At 40.8% G+C, this 20195-nt stretch overlaps 1 protein-coding gene across 2 annotated transcripts in view; it reads left to right on the top strand.

The window, feature by feature from the left end:
* ANXA3 (annexin A3) overlaps positions 1-20195 on the top strand; it is a 122015-nt gene that overhangs the window by 32716 nt on the left and 69104 nt on the right. For both annotated transcript variants that reach the window (XM_049885931.1, XM_049885929.1), the window contains exons 6-10: positions 3011-3101; positions 12072-12151; positions 13951-14007; positions 15008-15101; positions 16909-17004. In XM_049885931.1, coding sequence (XP_049741888.1) covers positions 3011-3101; positions 12072-12151; positions 13951-14007; positions 15008-15101; positions 16909-17004 — 418 coding nt within the window. The remainder of the gene's footprint in view (positions 1-3010; positions 3102-12071; positions 12152-13950; positions 14008-15007; positions 15102-16908; positions 17005-20195) is intronic.

The following is a 20195-nucleotide window of genomic DNA, read 5'->3' as shown; positions in this document are numbered from 1 at the left end:
TAAATATGGAGGACACAGTTGGCATTTTGGATTCTGTGCTTTCCAATTGGAATGACTCTGAAATAGGGATCAGTCGTGGAACTTTGAGTCCAGATCTTCCTGGGACAAAGGGATCCTGTCATATCTTTGTTTTGTTTGTTTGCTTTTTGCCATGTAGAATCCAAATTTCTAGTTTGTTGTCATTAAAAATACATGGCATCATCAACCCCACCGCTTAGTCCAAAAACTTAAGTATTTTCCTTGACCTCTTGCTTTCCCTTATCCTTAAAATCTCAGTAAGTCTATTAGCTCCACTTCCAGCATCTATCCCAAATGTGTTCATTTCTCTCAAAATCCATTGCTGCCACCCTAGGCCAACCACCCTAATCTTTCAACTGGGCTATTTCAATAGCTTCCTAACTGGTCTCTTTGCCTCCATTTTTGCCCACCTCTAATCTATTCTTCTTTGGAAAGCCTGGTGGAGTAGTGGTTAAGTGCTGCGGCTGCTAACCAAAAGGTTGGCAGTTCGAATCCACCAGGTGCTCCTTGGAAACTCTACAGGGCAGTTCTACTCTGTCCTATAGAGTCACTATGAGTTGGAATCTACTCGACGGCAGTGGGTTTGGGTTTTTTGGTTTGGAATCTGTTCTTCACAGAATAGCGAAAATTATTTTTACTACATGTAAATCAGATTATGCTGTTCACCTGCATAAATCTCCAGTGGCTTTGAACTCTTAAAATCCAAACTCTTTATCATGGCCTTTGTCACCCAACACAGACTCTTGCCTACCTCTGTGACTTTTTAAATACCCTCTTCCCCCCATCTTCAGTATACAGCTACACTGACCTTCTCTGATCCTTGAACATTCTAAGATACCTTGGGGTCTTTATATGTTATGTTCTTTCTCTCTGGAATGCATTTCTCCCAGACATTTTCTATCAGTTCGCTCAGTTTTATTTTCTTAATTGCACTTTTTATTATTTAAAATTATCTTGTTTATTTTTGTCCGACTAAAAGGTACCTCCATGATAGCAGGAAACCTCATCAGTCTTGTTCTATAGCCTCTGTCCCTGGAACAGGGCCTGGAGTGAAGTGGGTAACTTGTCTCCAAGTCAGCTGGGCCCAAAAATATACATTATTAAGTCTTTGAAAATCTCCCTATGTCAAGAGAATGACACACTGCTGACTAAACCAGTGCAGTGGTATAACAGTAAAATTCAGAAGAACTGTAGAACCCTTTTAGAATATAGTGGTTTGTTGGAACGCTCAGTAGAGTTAATACTACTAGACTATCATTTCTAGCCTTGAATGACATAATTTTTTTCTTTATACTATTTTTTTGAAAAATTATTAAATTTATTGTGACACTTGAGCAGAAATTTTTCCTGAAAATTATTATGTCAATTAACCCCAGAGAGTTTATACCATTTTTTAAAAATTTTGATAAAAATATACGTAACAAAACATTTGCCAATTCAGTAATTTTTACATGTACAATTTAGTGACATTGATTACGTTCATCATGCAGCCACCACCATTAACAGAAACTCAGTGCCCCCGTAAGAAATAACTCCCCCTTTCCTCCTCTCTCACATCCCTGGTAACCACTAATAAGCTTTGGTCCCCGTACATTGACTTGTTTCATTTAAGTGGGATCACACGATGTTTGTCCTTTTGTAACTGACTTAATTCACTCAGCATTATGTTTTCAAGACTCATCCATGTTGTAGCATATATCAGAACTTCATTTCTCTTTATGACTGAGTAATACTCCATTGTATATATATATATATATATCATATTTTGTTTATCCATTTACATGTTGTTGGATATTTAGGTTGTTTTCATTTTTTTTAAATGATTTTGGGTTTTTTTGTTGTTGAGAATATACACAGCAGAACATACACCAATTCAACAGTTTCTGCATGTACAATTCAGTGACACTGATTTCATTCTTTGAGTTTTGCAACTGTTCTAACCCAGTTGTGAGTTATTCCTCCCTCATTAACATAAACTCACTGCCCCCTAAGGTTCTTATCTAGTCTTTCTAGTAGTTGTTGTTAATTTGACCCATATAGATAGACCTTAAAAGAGACTAATGCTCAAGGCAGACATTCTTTACTAACTGAGCTAAACTATTGTTTGGTTTTAAGAAGACTTCAGGGGATATTTTTGGTTTAAGTTTTAAAGATCATCTCAGGGCAATAGTTTCAGCATTTTATCTACCCAGTTTATCTATCTACCATGGCTCCAGAAAGTCTAGAGACCATGAATTTTTAAATTCTGTTCTTCATTTTCCCCGTATTATCAGGATTTTTCTATGGAATCTTTAATCAAGATGTTCCGTAATAGTAGCTAGGCATCATCCAGTTCTTCTGGTCTCATGGCAAAGGAGGCAGTTTTTTATGGAGGCAATTAGCCACACATCCATTTCCTTTTCCTATTCCTGATTCCCCCTCTTCCTGTGTTGTTCCAGGCAAAGAGACCAATTGTGCCTTGGATGGCCACTTACAAGCATTTAAGACCCCAGGCACTACACAGTGAACTGGGAGGTTGAACAGAAGCACTAAACACATTATTCAGCCAATTAACTGGGACCTCCCATGAAACCATGACCTTAAACCTTCAAACCAAGGAACCAAATCCCATGAGGTGTTAGGTTGTTTCTACCTTTTAGCTATTATGGATAGTGCTGCAGTGAACATGGTTCATATGTCTGAGTCACTGCTTTCAGGTCTATTGGGTATATACCTGGTAGTAGAATTGTTGGATCATGTGGTAATTCTATGATTAACTTTTTGAGAAACTGCCAAACTGTTTTCTACAGTGGCTGTACCATTTTGCAATTCATGTTATTTTAATACTAAAATAATACAGAAAATTAGAAAACTATTTTAGAGCAACATGGGACTTCATATTAGTGTCTTCAAAACTTGTTAAAAATGATATTAAGTAAGCTGTTAGGACTGAATTGAGTGAAATTAAATTTTTTAAGTGTTCTAAAAATTAGATTTCCTTTTCCTTTTTTAGGGAGCTGGAACAAATGAAGATGCATTGATTGAAATTCTAACCACCAGGACAGGCAGGCAGATGAAGGAGATCGCCCAAGCCTACTCTACAGGTAGTCTTATTTTCTGCTTATATACAGCAATGTTCACACATATCTGAGCCAATGTTGCTTTTCCGAGAAGCCCACCAATATCTTTTTCACAAGGCTTTTTGAGGAGGCAGGACTTACGGGAAGCGGATACATTCTGAAATGGGCTAAAGACTGTGGATTTTCAGAGAAGATTTGAATATGATCTAAGATAGAAAGTGCTACATAACAATGGTATTAATGCCTTGCATTTATGATATTACCACTGCAGTGGATTTCGCTCTCAGCAATCACTGTTTAATTGAATCAACCATTTTCATCAAATGTGGGAGACTCAAATCATAGTATATTATTATTATATGTTAAAAACCAGTCAGCTTAGACTTGATTTTCAGTGTGGGAAACTAGATGAGCCATTTAGAGGATGTGGTGAGCATGAAGATTGGACAGAATTAGCCGGAGCCCTAATAGTTTGTTAGCTGTGTAAGAATTACAAAGCCTCCTGTAACACTGCAGCTACTTTGAGTGAAACATGGTGTTTTATGTTTGTGTTTGTGGGGGCGGGGGGGTCACTTTGGAGCTTCGGCAGTGGGAAGAGTTTCAAGCCTGGTGTATGCAGGTGCCTAGATGGGTGCTAGAGAAGTTATATTGGACAGTTCCCACTAGATGGTAAATACCTCAGTGATTGATAGAGAAGATTTTATTGTTGATGTATTAGTCAGGATTTAGTCCGGAAAACAGAAAGTGCGCTAGTTATTTTAGCAGAGAGAATTTAATACAGGGAATTGCTTAAACACTTTTTAGAGGACTGAAGAGGCAAAAAGGGAACATAGGAATAACACAGAGGTAGAACCCTGAGGGCTAGGGCAACAAAGGGAAGAGTTCGGGTTTATTAGAAACAAGAATCTCAGAGGAGGGTATCACCTACCTGGCGTTGGTACTTCGGAAGCTCAGAGGAGAGGCCTTGAGTAGCTGGATTTCAGACCTCTGAGAAAAGGGCTTCATCCAGCTGGTGCAGGTGCCTCCATGAGATGTGAAGTGGTTTGTTCTAGGAATGCCAGAAGAAGATAGAGTCTAGAACCAACTACCACTGTCAGGGTGCTGGGCTGACACTTGATACAAATAGCAAGCAGGCAGTTTAGAGCATGTCCTTCTTCCCTTCACCTGCCTTCCAGCCTTCCTCTAGTTTCCCCTATTGGTAGAATGTAACATGCTGAGAAATTTAATTTGCAGAATTTTTTTTAATACTAGCATCATGAAGCAAGATATAGACGGGTGAATTTTCAGTTGATGCAACAATTGCTTAATAATAGGCATAGGTGGATACATTGTAGATATTTAGAAGTATCTGGTTTCCCCAGTTATACAAAATTTAAACATAAAAAATTATCAGGGCCAGGGGCCATATCTCTAGGTGGCTTGTTATTTCCTGGTATTTCTTAGGAAAGTTGCTTCCACCGTACATAGACATGCCTCATGATGGCTCCCTGGAGTCCAGAATTTGTGTATAAGCAACCCAAGGACGTAACCTCTGTGAGGGTGGGGATTGTTATCTCATTTGTTCACTGCTGTATACCTATTGGAGCCCAAGGGGTGCAGTGATGAAGAGTGTGGCTGCTCACCAAAAGGCTGACAATTCTAATTCACCAGTCACTCCTTGGAAACCCTGAGGGGCAGTTCTGCTCTGCCCTATAGGGTTGCTGGGAGTAGGAATCAAACTCAATGAGTTCGGGTTTTTTATTTTTTGTATCCGTAGTGCCTAAAACAGAGTGTGTGGTAAAAAAAAGGGGTGGAATAAATATAAGTATTTATTGAATTAATATCTTCACTAAAGTTTGAGGTCTTAAGAATCATACAAAAGTCCTAACATTTAGGGACAATTGTTCAGCAAAAATGACAAATGATAATAGCTCAAAGTTACCAGAGACCCCCATTACTGCATGAGTTAAGCTCTTTAAGGCTATAAGGAATAGAATTGCATCTAGGTTGCCTTGCTTAATAGGGATTAATGATACACAAAGCAGTAAAGAAGAAAATAGTCTCAAACATGTATAGCCAAGTTTCATAGAAATTTCAGGACAAAGTGCTACCCTGGGGGCCCAGTTATCTTGTCATTCCTCAGCATCAGGCATCCATCACTCCTTGTGCTGATGTCTTCCATTACAGTAAGTTTGTTTCCTTCCTTCTCTGCTTCTGTTTTTTTTTTTTAAATGCATGGTTGTATTTATTTACTTTTCAATAAGTTTAAATCATTGAGGGGTACAGCATCATCTGGATTCTGTGTCCAATGGCCTTACCAGGAAAATTGCTTCAGAATTTGGCACAAGCCATGCCACTATTCCCACGGGTTTGAATTTCTTTTTCACGGATTATTCTGGTTTTGTCAGGTTTGCCATCAGGAGTCACTGTGTTGTTCTTTGCTTTGAACACATGTGACCATTAACATTGTGTGTCAACTTGGCTGGGCCATGATTCTCAGTGTTTTGGCAGTTGTATAATGTTGTGATCACTTCCCTGTTGAAATTTGATATGTGAGCACCATCATGATGGAACCTGCTGAGTGGTATCAGCGGGATAGGGCATGTGGCGGCACACCTCCCCCTCAGCCTTCATCTCTCCTCCTTCCGCTGCCTACTTCCTTCCTGGTCACCTTGCAAATGTTGTTGGCTTGTTCTGGATCCAGCAGTTGTCTCTTGTCAGACCCACGGAGTCATAAAGTTGGACGTGCACAGCAGCACTCCATCATTAAATGGAAGTGGTATATATGAGATCAGGCCCAAACAGAACCTGAAGGCACAAGTAAGTTGCATGAAGAAGTGGCCCAATGCCCATGGTCTCCACTCCTGTGACATCACCTTCCATTTCCCAGTCTGTACCTATGGCCTCGTGAGGAGTTCCTTATGACCTGTTGACTAAAGAAGAGAAAACTCATGCCTGCTTTACAGATGATTCTGCGTGATATGCAGGCACCTCTCGAAAGTGGACAGTGACAGCACTACAGCCCCTTTCTGGGACCTCCCTGAAGGACAGTAGTGAAGGGAAGTCCTCCCAATGGTCAGACCTTCAAGCAGTGCATCTGGTTGTTCATTTTGCTTGGAACGAGAAATGGCCAGATGTGCAATTGTATACTGATTCATGGGCTGTGGCCAATGGTTTGTCTCGATGGTCAAGGACTTGGAAGGAACATAGTTGGAAAATTGGAGACAAGGATTTATGGAGAAGAGGTATGTTGAATAGACCTCTCTGAATGGGCCAAAAAAGTGAAGATATTTGTGTCTCATGTGAATGTTCACCAAAAGGTGACCTCAGCAGAGGATGAGTTTAATAATCAAGTGGATAGGATGACATGTTCTGTGGAAACCATAATCCTCTTTCCCCAGCTACTCCCTGTCATTGCCCAGTGGGCTCATGAACAAAGTGGCTGTGGTGGCAGGGATGTAAATTATCCATGGGCCCAGCAACATGGACTTTCACTCACCAAGTCAGACTTGGCTATAGCCACTGCTGAGTGCCCAATCTGCTAACAGCAGAGAACAACACTGAGTCCCCAATATGGCTCCATCCCTCGAAGTGGCAAGTTGATCACATTGGACCACTTTCATCATGGAAAGGGCAGCATTTTGTCCTTACTGGAATAGACATTTACTCTGGATATAGATTTGCCTTCCCTGCACACCATGCTTCTGCCAAAACTACCATCCATGGACTTACAGAATGCGTTATCCACCATTGTGGTATACTACACAGCATTGTCTCTGATCAGGGGACTCACTTCATAGCAAGCGAAGTGCAGCAGTGGGCCCATGCTCATGGAATTCACTGGTCTTACCATATTTCCCATCATCCTGAAGCAGCTGGCTTGACAGATTGATGGAATGACCTCCTAAAGACACAATAATGGCACCAGCTAGGTGGCAGTACCTTACAGGGTTAGAGCAGTGTTCTCCAGGAGGCTGTATATACACTAAATCAGCATCCAGTATATGGTGCTATTTCTCCCATAGCAAGGATTCATGGGTCTAGGAATCAAGGGGTGGAACTGGGAGTGTCACCACTCACTATTTCCCATAGTGACCCACTTGCAAGATTTTTGTTTCCTGTCCCCATGACCTTATGCTTTGCAGGCCTAAAGGTCTTAGTTCCAAAGGGAGGAATGCTCCCACCTGGAGACACATCACTGATTCCGTTGAACTGGAAGCTAAGAATACCACCTGGCCACTTTGGGCTTTTTATGCCTCTGGATCAACAGGCAAGGAAGAGAGTTACCATATTGGCTGGTGTGATTGATCTAGACTGCCAAGAGGAAATCAGATTGATATTACACAATGAGCGTAAAGAAGAGTATGTCTGGAATGCAGGAGATCCTTTAGGGCATCTCTTCATATGGCCATGTCCTGTTATTTCGTACTGCCATGTCCTGTTATTAAAGTGAATGGAAAACTATAACAACCCAATTCTGACATGACTACTAATGGCCCAGACCCTTCAGGAGTGAAGGTTTAGGTCACCCCACTAGGCAAAGAACCACGACCAGCTGAGGTACTTGCTGAGGGCAAAGGGAATACAGAATGGGTGGTGGAAGAAGGTAGTTCTAAATACCAGTTATGGCCACATGACCAGTTGCAGAAACAAGGACTGTAATTGTTATGAGTATTTATGCTTCGTATGTGTGCATCAGATGTTTTTGTTTTCTTCACTTATAAAATATAAGAAGTAAACGGGACTAGTGCGTTTTTGGTTTACGTGTGTTAGTTTTATCCTGTTAGGTGTAAGTATAACTTTGTAATTGTGCTTGTTCAGAGATTATGTATGGTTTGGGGAGATGCATACAGATGCCAAGTTGACAAGAGGCAGACTGTGGTGGTTAAGATTGTGTGTCAGCTTGGCTGGGCCACGATTCTCAGTGTTTGGGCAGTTGTATAATATTGTGATTACTTCCCTGTCGAACTTTGATATGTGAGCACCCACATGATGGAACCTGCTCAGTGGTCTTGGTGGGGGTGGGGCATGTGGCGGCTCTCTGCCCCTTCAGCCTTCATCTCTCCACCTTCTGCTGCCTACTTCCTTCCTGCTCACCTTGCAAATGTTATTGGCTTGTTCTGGATCTAGCAGCTGTCTCTTGTTTGACCTCTGGTTCTTGGGACTTGAGTTAGCAGCTTATCTGTCCATCTTGGGATTCGCCAATCTTCATGGCCTGTCAGCAAGTGTCCTGCTCCCCGGCCTGCCTATCTTGGGTTTGCCAGCCCCTGCAGCTGCATGACTCAGGAGAAACTTTGCAATCTTGCCTGCCGACCTTGGGGATTCCTCAACCGTCAGTCTGTGAGCAGGAGCCCTGCTCTCTGACCTTCTCATCTTGGGTTCACCAGCTTCTGTGGCTCTGTGGATTGGGAAAGGACTCTATCCTGATCCAAGGGCTTGGGACGTTCTAACCCCGACAATCGTGTGAGCTGTTTCCTTGATATAGATCTCTCTATATATATTTATTTATACACATTAGTGGTTTTGCTTCTCTAGAGAACCCAGCCTAAGACAACACATAAGCACATTTCTTGCCTGAACAGAGGAGTCCCTGGTGTTGCAAATGGTTAATATGCTTGGCTACTAACCGTATGTTGGTGGTTTGAATCCACCTAGAGGCACCTTGGAAAAAAGGCCTAGTGATCTACTTCAGAAAAATCAGCCACCAAAAACCCTATGAAGCGTAGTTCTACTTTGACATACATAGAGTTGCCATAAGTCAGAATCAACTAGACAGCAACTGGTTTGGGTATTTTTGGTTTTGCCTGTATAGAATTCCGTTTCATTTTGGGCATAAACACCTTCAGCTTTAAGAAGAGATGTTGCTACCTCTGGTTCTGGAGACCCCCTTTACAGTCAGCAAAAATGGCCTTGAACCACAGCCTTCCAGACATATTTGCAGTTTTAGAAGTCCTTTTCCCAGCAGGCCTTCACAGGCTCCAAGATGGCAGAAAGAGCTGCTTCTACTATTCTTGACACTGCCAAGTAAGTTCTCTCTTCCTACTGGTAGTGTCTGTTCAAGACTTATGGTTTCTGGTTATTATTGGCTTCTGTTTTCTGCCTTATTTCTGGGGGATCTTTGTATTTTGTTGCTCTATTGTCTTTGTCTCTTTTTCTGTATAGCTCATTCCCTAATAGAGAAGATCTTATGGGCTCAAGACACCACTATTTAGTACAGAACATTACTTTTGGGCAAAGTTCTCTCACCAGGCCACCTTTTAGGCTGCTGGCTACCTATCATCAGACACCAACCCTGTTCCAGTCAGCTGTAGAAAGAGTGATGGTGTCATGTAATGTGAAAGAGCGATGGTGTTATATAATGTGAAATGGTGACGTATGTGTGAGAAACCAGTCAAAAGAGATTATCATCTTGACCCTCATAAAGGGGCCAGGCATCTTGTCTGATTTGTCCAGTACAATGATACAAACCTGTTGCCGTCGAGTCAATTCGGACTCATACTGACACTGCCGGACGGAATAGAGCTGCTCCATAGGGTTTCCAAGGAGCGGCTTGTGAATTCAAACTGCTGACCTTTTGGTTAGCAGCCAAGATCTTAATCACTTCACCACCAGGGCTCCACAATGACACAATGGAGTCTAAATAAATAGGGAGCTAAATTCTGAAGTTTTATGAGTGTTCCAAGTTAGTGGTACGTGAAAGAACACTGAATCAGGGATCAAGAACTCTAAGTTCTAGCTCAGGCTCCTACACTGTTGCAATATCTTATTTTTTGATCTGGACTTGATGGTACCTCAAAATGTATATAGTAGCTGTCAGTTTTGATGAAAATAGTTGTCTTTTTTTTAAGTTTAATTTCCTGTGAAATATGTGGAGTAAAGGGTAGAGTGGGGAGGTTGCATGACATGTGTCGTGGTTTGAATTATGTCCCCCCAAAAATGTGTGTCTCAACTTCGTTAGGCCATGATTCCCAGTATTATGCAGTTGTCCTCCACTTTTTTATCATAATTTTATGTTGAGAGGAGTAGGGTGGGATTGTAACACCACCCTTACTCAGGTCATCTCCCTGATCCAAGGTAGTTTCCCTGCATCACCTTTTATCTCTCAAGAGATAAAAGAGATGAAAGGGAAGCAAGCAGAGAGTTGGGGACCTCGTACTGCCAAGAAAGTAGCACCAGGAGCAGAGCACGTCCTTTGGACATGGGGTCCCTGTGCCTGAGAAGCTCCTTGGCCGGGGAAAATGGAGCACAGGGACCTTCTTCCAGAGCTGACAGAGATAGAAAGCCTTCCCCTGGAACCGACGCCCTGAATTTGAACTTGTAACCTACTAGACTGTGAGAAAATAAATTTCTCTTTGTTAAAGCCATATGCTTGTGGTATTTCTGTTATGGCAGCACTAGATGACTAAAACAGGATGTCTATAAAGCCTCATCTAGCTAACTCTAAAATTATAAAATACTTCTGCAAATTCTCACAAATGGAACTTAGTTATTTGACTCAATGTTTTAATTTTTCCTAACTAAAGTATAGATGTAACAGTATCAAGACTATTAGGTGTAATGAGGCCTGTTAAAAGTTATCATGTAAATAAATAATTTATTTTTATAGTGGATTTTTGTTTATTTGAATTGCTTTGGAAAATGACAGATTTCTGAAAAAGGGATGTACTAAAATCATGTTTGAGGAGTTCTCTCACCGTAATTTTTGCTATTACATAAGTTCAGATCACTTTCTACAGGACGAGCATTCATATGACCAACATACAGAGCTCTTGAGAATGATGGAGGCAGAGTTCAAGTAGCCACCTGGTGTTAGATCCTAATCCTGCCCTCCACTTGTGCAGTGACTCCAAGGGGATCACTTCCCAGGGATAGAGCAGAACAGAGATTTAAAATGGGTGGGTATTGTACATCACAGGCTACATAAATGGACTGCAGTTAACCAGTGAAAAAACCCAGTTGCCATTGAGTTGATTTTGACTCATGGTGACTTTGTGTGTTTCAGAGTAGAACTGCGCCCGGTAGGGTATTCTTGGCTATGACCTTTTGGAAACAGATTGTCAAGCCTTTCTTCTGAAACACTTTTTGGTGGGTTCAAACAGCCAACCTTTCAGTTAGTAGCCAAGCACCTAACCATTTGTGCCACTTGGAGATTCTGGACTGTAACTAGTCAGTACTAAAATATGTGAACACACGGTTGGCAATTGTTAAGGGGAAAATAGGATGCCTAGAGTCTTTTTTTTTTTTTTTCTTTCTACCAAATAATACAATCTAGCTATTAGTTAATATTCCAGTTAGGTTCATAAAACAGAAATATAATAGTAGCTTAAATAAGATAGAAATGTATTTCTTGCACATGTAAAAAAAAAGTCAGGAGATTCACAGTTCCAGGACTGGTAAAGGAAAAAAAAAATTGATTTATCAAACTTTTCAGGAGCCTAGATCTCTTGCTGCTTACTTTTATGCCATCCCTTAGATGTAGTCCTCATCTTCATAGTCCACGATGGCTGCCCAAGCTCCAAGTATCAACTCACAAACTAGGCAGCGTTGCCACATGTATCTGCCTACATTTCATTGCCGAGAACTTAGTCACGGAGCTGTACTCAGTTAAGAGGAAAACTGGGAATGTAGTCTTTAGGGTGTGTGCATCATGCCTTGCTAAAGATTGAGGTTTTGTTACTATGAAGGAGAGGATGGAAATTGGAAAGCAAACCAGCAGCTCTCCCACCCTAGCCTTCCCACCATGCCTCCTTTAGTGCCATTGTCACATGAAACGGACCACGCTTTCATCCCTAATGGTGATTCTTTCTGTTCTTATGCATCTACCATAACACACACTATAGCAATAATTACGAGAAGGTATCCGTCTCACAAGAGAAGAGCACCATGAAGTTAAATAAAAGAGCAAGATTTACTTCATCAGATACTTATTCATTGCCAACGTTGACATTGAATCTTTTCTGTTTTAGAAGATTTTTCAATTTGCCAAGGCTTAAGTTCATTCTTATTTGGTTTCAGTATATAAGAAGAGTCTTAGAGATGACGTTTGCTCTGAAGCATCTGGTGACTTCCGGAAAGCTCTGCTGACTTTGGCTGAAGTAAGGTGTTATTTTATTTTTTAAACTTCTCAATAAACTGCATACTCAGTACTAATTTTTAGGGCATTTAAAAATAACCAAATGGAGGCGGTGAGATTGCAGTCTTCCTTATAAAATTATTTATTTATTCTACATTTGCATTGCCATCAAGCAATGTAATGTTTAACCAAGATCATAAATATATATATGTATATATACATCATGACATAACAAGAAAATCTTGTTTTGGTCAGCATAAGAATTAAAAATGTATTGATATTTCACAGTATATTAGGAAATATTCTCATAAATCATCTGATGTAAAATGACTGTTTTTTCTTCTGCATTATATGTGTCTCTATTTTTTAAGAATATGTTGATTTCCTTCTGGACTCTAACAAATATATATCTCTTTCATTAGTGTTTCAATTAAGTAGGGAACACGATACAGAAGAATTATCTTCAGAGGTGGTTGTCTCAGTCTCAGATTAAGGAATAAATGGCTTGCTGCAACTTCATCCTCGCCACCTTGTAAGAGCTGCTAAACCATTAATCAGCATATGAGTAAATCAGGCCATACCTTGCTGTCTCATTTTAGGCGGCTCAGGACTTTGGTGATGAAGATGGGCAGGGCAGGGATGACATGTGCTCACAGCTGTGTGTGTGAGGGGAAGTAATTTAAGCCATGGCTCACCAGCCTCTTTCAGCAGATTTACACAGCACCCACAATCTCAACAATGGCCTTAGCATGAGGGTTAAAACACCACTTGTCAAGACTGAAGCATGATGCCAGTAGGAAACAGTTTATCCTAATTATGGTGCCAGTTGTTTTAAATGGTGAAGACATTATTAAAGTGGAACCCACATAACCAAAATTATTCAGCGTTGCTGCAGACATACACTCACAGAGGTATATATTCAGAGATGTATATCCAGGCACACTCACCCACCCACAGGGGGCAGTAGAGAGTAGGGCGTTAGAGCTGGCTTTTAGACTCAAACAGAACTTTGTGTATTTGAACAAGTTCCTTTAAGCTTTAAAGCCTTAGTTTTCATATCTGTGAAATTAAAATGGTAATAGTACCAACCTCTTAGGGTGTTGTGAAGATTAAGAGAGAGAAAGCCTGGGAAGTATTTAGCACACCGAAAGTGATCAATAACTGGTGATCAATAATACCAATTATTATTAGCATTTTTATTATTCGAGCAGAGTACGCAATGAAAGAGAACAAGAAGGCAAACTAATAGCAGCCAAGGAGCGGCAACACAGAAGAGAAATAAGGAAAAGAAACTGCAAAAATCAAACGTGTATATAAGGACCTATGGTTTGAAATAGGATTTTTCAATTTTCAAAATTTATTTCTAAAATATTTTAGCCAAATGCTTCACTCACCTGTAATTCTCAAAATAATTCAGGCAGTCCTGCTTTCCCCCTCTCCTGTCTTCTGTCTTTCTATAGTGTGCAGAAGCATTTGTGCACGTACACACACATAACCGTACAACCTTCAACATTAGAGTTGGTGTGGACCTTGGAGTTTTCAGAGGAGGGAGCTGAGCCCAGAGAATTGTGTGATTTCTAGTAAATTTTGTGGCAGAGCCAGAACTAGAAGCCAGAGTGCCTGATTCCTCCACCAACAGTCTTTCCTCTTTGCTACGTGGCCTTTACTGGAGAAAAACCTCTGAAGGGTCCTGCTGGTCAGAGCATTTTAAACAAGTGCAGCCAGGCGTGCTTTCTAACAGTTGCATTAGGGATTGGTGAGTGAGTGTTAGAATTTTCTGTCTTTAAAAGGTTTGCCCTTGTTTTCATCCTTCCTGTTTAGGGTAGAAGAGATGAGAGTCTGAAAGTCGATGAACATCTGGCTAAAAAGGACGCCCAGGTCAGTAACAGAGCAAAGGCAATGTCCCCTTTAACTCTTCTTCTTGGATTACATCTGTAAGTACAGCAAACCGAAACCAAACCCACTGCCACCAAGTCGATTCCAACTCATAGCGACCCCATAGGGTTTCCAAGGCCATAAATCTTTACAAAAGCAGACTGCCACATCTTTCTCCTGTGAAGCTGCTGGTAGTTTCAAACTGCTGACCTTTCAGTTAGCAGTCGAGCACTTTAACCACTGCACCACCAGGGCTTCTCTATAGGTATACCAAAAATCTGTTGCCACTGAGTTGATTCCGATTCATAGTGACCCTATTTGGACAAAGTATAACTGCCATGTAGGGTTTCCAAGGAGCAGCTGGTAGATTCAAACTGTGAACTGCTGACCTTTTTGGTTAGCAGCCGAGTTCTTAAGCACTGCAGTAGCGGGGCTCCATTCTATAAAAACCATGTTGCCGTCATACGAATTCTGACACTACACCACCAGGGCTCCATCCATTCCGTAGGTATCCAAAAAAACCCAAAGCAAACCTCTTGCTGTCCAGTCGATTCTGACTCATAGTGACCTTAAAGGACAGAGTACAACCGGCCCATAGGGTTTCCAAAGAGCAGTTGGTGGATTCAAACTGCTGACCTTTTGGTTAGCAGCCAAGCTCTCCACCACTGCGCCACCAGGGCTCCTCTATAGGTACAGGGGGTTAATATTTCAACACATATTTTTGGAAGGACATGATTCAATCCATAAAAGCAGGAATCACCCAGCCCCAGCTTCCTGCTTTCTCTGTTGGCAATCATCACTCTCCCGACTCCTGCCACACCAACACTCAAATTTCTAGTCTGCTAAAAGCGAAAGACTTAGGTAATAGATTATCTCACTGAACCCTCAAGTATAACAAACTGCCCACTTTTCTCATTCCACCCTTCCAAAAAAAAAAAAAAAGAGAGGTAGAGAGGGAATTATGTCAGTTTAGCAATAATGTCTCCCTCTCCTCATCCAACAGATTCTCTATAATGCTGGTGAGAAGAAATGGGGCACAGATGAAGATAAATTCACCGAGATCCTGTGTTTAAGGAGCTTTCCTCAGCTGAAACTAAGTATGGACTTGATTCATTTTTGACCACATTACAATCTTTTTTTGTTTTTGTGATTTTTTTTTTTTTTTTGGAAATGGCTTTGGATTTCACATGCAAAGCTCTAGAAAATGAAGTTTAAAATTGCAAAGGCTGTTCCAATTTTATCTATAAATTTCTTAAGAAACAATATGGTCTAGATGAAGGCAGCACTAATGCTTGTGCTTTCCCCTGGAAGCTGAGTGGATTGCCCTGGGGGTACTAGGGAAGAATTGTGACAGAGAGAAGAAGGGCAGCCCTCTGGGGTGAGGGCGGAAAGGGAGTGTTCCTGTGGGGTGGAGGGGTTTGTCTGAGTTGCCTCCACCCTATCACTTCCCTAATTAGTCACATTCCAGAACAACCAAGCATTGCCGGTGAGTTTCTGTTAATGCGTTAATACCGGATAACATTCAGCTCTTTCTGATATAAAGGTAAATGGAGGAAAAGTAAAAAACATAAGACAGCTCTCTGGTCAGACCAACTTTTAGATGAAACTGCTAAGTACCCACCCTTCCCTCACCCACATGGATACCACGTCTCCCTGAGGTATTCTGGAAGCAAATGAACTAAGTACCCACCCTTCAGTCACCCACATGGACACTGTTTCTCCCTGAGGTATTGTGGAAGCAAATAGCACCCAGACGCCCAGAACTGCATTTACTGTGAATACCCCTGACTGGCTTCAAGGTGCTAGTCTAGAGATCAACCGCAGTGCGTGACTAAACTTATGCCAAGTTCATGGACAAGTGAAGAAACGTAAGGACAATACTGTGACTTAAATCCTGAGGTTGTCCTTCTTTAGTTTTGCCATTAAAATCACAACGATATAGTATATGATGATGTTGAGTGCCATGGAGTCAATTCTGACTCATAGCTGCCCTATAGGATAGAGTAGAACTGCCCCATAGGGTTTCCTATGCTGTAATCTTTACGGGAGCAGGTCTCCGGGTCTTTTCTCCCAGAGAGTGGCTGATGGGTTCAAACCACTGACCTTTCAGTTAGCAGCTGAGTGCCTAACCTTGAGCCATGAGGGCTCCTTATAGTATATGATAGTTGCTTTATTAGTGTCCTTATGTGGAAAAAACAAACAACCCACCCTAGTTCTGTCTCCAAAATTTCTCTTTTAAAAATTTGCTTGGCTTGCAAAATATGCCTGTATCCTTCGTGACATATGTACAGGTTTTGCTTTTGGGCAAATATGATCAAGAAATAGGATGCTTTCTTATAGGTATGAAGCAGGGCTTTTGAACTGTTCATTCCAGTTCAACTCCCTGCTGAAAATTTGCATTTCCATCCCAGATATACTGGATCAGAATCTACATTTTAGGAAGATTGCCTTGGGAAGCCCTGGTGTGAAGTAGGCCATGCTCCCTTAGGGAATGATTTACCCAGCACAACAATTAAGATTTCTTCAGCAGATAAAATGTACTTGACTAATGACCACACTATGGTGCTACTATAATTTAAAAATAGCCCATATCCCTACTGTAGATAAATTATTTAGCATTAGCTTTATAACCTTTCAGGCTATTTTAAGTGTCAACAGCCTGGGAAGAGGAACAGAGAGAAGTCATCAGTAAAAATGGCCTATGAAGTTTTACTGTGGATGATTTTCTTAAAAAGAAATGAAAAGAAGAACAAAAACTTCTGTGCTCAACTTCTGGGGGTTTAAGGAAGGAGTTTTTGAAGTTGCTACTAAACTTGATCTCCTACATATGCAATCTAAAACTGGAGTATATTCAAGTGTTGTCAATTGGAATGGTTTAAATGTTTTTGTGGTACTGCTTTTTAGCATTTGATGAATATAAAAATATCAGCCAGAAGGACATCGAGGACAGCATAAAAGGAGAATTATCTGGGCATTTTGAAGACTTACTGCTGGCCATAGGTAAGCCCTTGAGCACTTATGCGCTGAATTATCTTGCACTTGTTCTTAATCAATGTCAGGGTAAGCTCCTTTCATGTAAGAATTGTGACTGATGCATCTTTTGTTCCCCACAGCCCCCAACACAGCCTGTGCTACAGACAATATACTCAACAAATATTGTTAACTTGATGCATCAAGAGGTTATATTTTTACGTCTTACTTTGCCTTTTAAATTTGTATTTGGCTTGTCATTGTGTTTATTGTCACCTCTTTAAGAACTGCAAATATATATATATATATTTTTAATTGAGCCTTGTTGAACACTGAGACCTAAGCCAATTTGGTTATCCACCATATTTGGTTATTTTTAGAAGATGCCAGTAACCTCCCAGAGCTATAGGTCTTCTCCACTTTGACTGTGTTAGCAAGGCGGTACGTCAAAATGAAAGTAAGTCTTAGATTGAATCCATCTCCACATAAACACGTCAGTTAACAAGCAGACAAAAACACAGTTATATGAGGTCTCAGATGTCTGTCCTTTTAGGTACATGAGCAGCACCTTGTAAGAAAGGTGCTTTTAAAAGAACGAGTCACTATTCAGTGACAGGATTCAGCGACCCTTCTATTCCAAGTCAGGCAGCAAAATCTTTTGTTAAGTGCTTGTATGCAGACAGGATTGATCGGCATCCTAAACCACTCCAAAGGGTTTAGGGAGGCTATTGGGATTGCTACAGGCTTATTCTCTATTAACGCAGGTGGCGCAATGGTTAAGCACTAGGCTTCTAATGGAAAAGTCGGCGGTTCAAACCTGCCAGCCACTCTTTGAGAGAAAAGACCTGGCGATCTGCTCCTGTAAACATTATAGCCTAGGAAACCCTATGGGATAGTTCTACTCTGTCCCATAGGGTCACTACGAGTCAGACTCGACTGGACAGCACACAATAAGTAGCATCTGTACAGTGTAGGGCTAGTCTAATCTTGTCATTTCATCAATGAAAAATCGTTCCTAACATCTGTTGTAATAATTAATAAAGCCTCTGGTGAGATAAAGATAGCTGATGCCTAAGAGTAACCTCCTCCAGAGCCTCTGATTGATCTTTCAAATCTTACCACCTCCGGAGGGTGAACTCCCAATTAGGGTTATTCCAATGATATTTTTAAATAAAAACTTATGTGGAACTTACCTTGTGCTAGGCACTGAGGTAAACTCTTTAAAATGTCAACTCATTTAAACCTCATAACAATCCCGTGAACTAGGTACTATTATTATCCCCTTGATTAAAAAAAAAAAAAGCTGCCGTTGAGTCGGTTCCAACTCATGGTGACCCCATGTCTGTCAGAGTAGAACTATGTTCCATAGGGTTTTCAATGGCTGATTTTGGGGAGGTAGATCGCCAGGCCTTTCTTCCGAGGTACCCCTGAGTAAACGCAAACCTTTTGGTTAGCAGCCGAGTGCATTAATCTTTTCATCACCCAGGGGCTCCACCCCCTTGGTAGAGCTGGTAAACCTGAGCCACAGAGAGGTTAAGGTACTTCCCAAGGGTACACAGGGCGTACAGGATAGAGCTGGGATTCTAATCTAGGCAGTTTGGTTTCATAGTCTGTGATATAAATCAACCATTCTGTGTGCTGTAGTGAGACACATATATAGCACACAGTCTATGCCAAAGTAATTTAAAGTAAATTACAGAAAATATGCCAGGGAACAAGCACACACTAAGTCCTAGGACCCATTCTGAGTGCTAACTCCACACGTGTTGTTTCACTTAACTTCTGATTGTCTCCTCAATGCCACGAATAGGGCTTTTATTCAAATACTGGCGCGTGTGCACGCGCACACACGCACACGCACACACACACACATACATGCTTTTGACTCTGACTGCATTTCTAAGAGATATGCCAAAAAACCAAAAAGCTTTTTCAATTAAAAAAAAAAAGGAATTGAAATCAGTCTAATTAGTTTTGAGAATGTACCAATGGTATAGCCAGTTAATTTTTTCCATTTCATATTGCTAATCTTTACATGAATTTTGCTGCATTTTACTTTGCTTATTCTTGCTAAGCTGTCATGTTTGAAAAATTTTATTGAGCTATACAAAGTCACTCATTGAGCTAAGAAACATTAGAAATATGCATTGAATTGTACACTAAATTTAGACTACAATATATGTCATTTTATCAAGCGAAAAAAAGCCCTTATGATTTAAGATGATGTCACACTTTCATTTTCTATTTCAGTCTACCGTTGGAATGGAAAAAAAAAAATTTAACAACAGTTGTTTTTGAACATCTTTATTGAGATGTAATTCACATACCTTAAAACTCTCCCATTCAAAGTATACAATTCATTGCTTTTTAGTATGTTCATGGAATTGTGCACCTATCACCATAATCTAAGTTTAGGATATTTTTATCACCCCCAAAATAAACTCCCATACCAATTTGCAGCAACTCCTTATCCCTCCCTCCCCTGCCCCAGCAATCACTAATCTCCTTTCTGTCTCTAGATTTGCCTATTCCATTCCAGATAAATGGAATCATACCATATGTCAGCAGTTTTGGACATGAGAAACCGTCTGAACTGAATCATCTTAGAAATACATAATAGAAACATTAAAAAAAAAAAATTGCTGTTGAGTCAATTCCAACTCATAGTGACCCTATAGGACAGAGTAGAATGGCCCCATAGGGTTTCCGAGGCAGTACTCTTTATGGAAGCAGATTGCCACATCATTCTGCTGTGGAGCAGCTGGTGGGTTCAACCGCCGACCTTCCAGTTAGCAGCCGAGCACTTTAATCACTGCTCCACCAGGGCTCTAGAATAGGAACATAGTAGTTGTCAAATGAAGCCAAATCCAGACATAAAGAGAGACTTTATTTAAGATACTTTTGCAATAGGAAGAACACTCTGAACTCAGAAATATGCAAGTATTTCAAACTCAAACGGAAAGCTTTTCTTTTATAGGGAGGGATAAGCAGGCTTTCAGGAGCTCATAAGGTTGCATTTACATTGGGCACATCTAGTGCAAAGGACCTCTTTAAATTGTTAAAAAGCAAAGATGATGTCTCAGGGGAATAGCCTAGGGGGTTCCTGTAGTCTCTACTGGTCTAGCAAGTCTGAACTTTTTTAAGAATTTGAGTTTCATTCTACATTTTTCTCCCATTCTATTCAGGACCATCTATTGTGACCCTGGTCAGAATGGTTGGTA

Source organism: Elephas maximus, chromosome 5 (genome assembly GCF_024166365.1).
Source record: "Elephas maximus indicus isolate mEleMax1 chromosome 5, mEleMax1 primary haplotype, whole genome shotgun sequence".
Taxonomy (NCBI): domain Eukaryota; kingdom Metazoa; phylum Chordata; class Mammalia; order Proboscidea; family Elephantidae; genus Elephas; species Elephas maximus.
The sequence above is the reverse complement of the archived record's forward strand: the minus strand, read 5'-3'. Positions and strand labels throughout refer to the sequence as shown.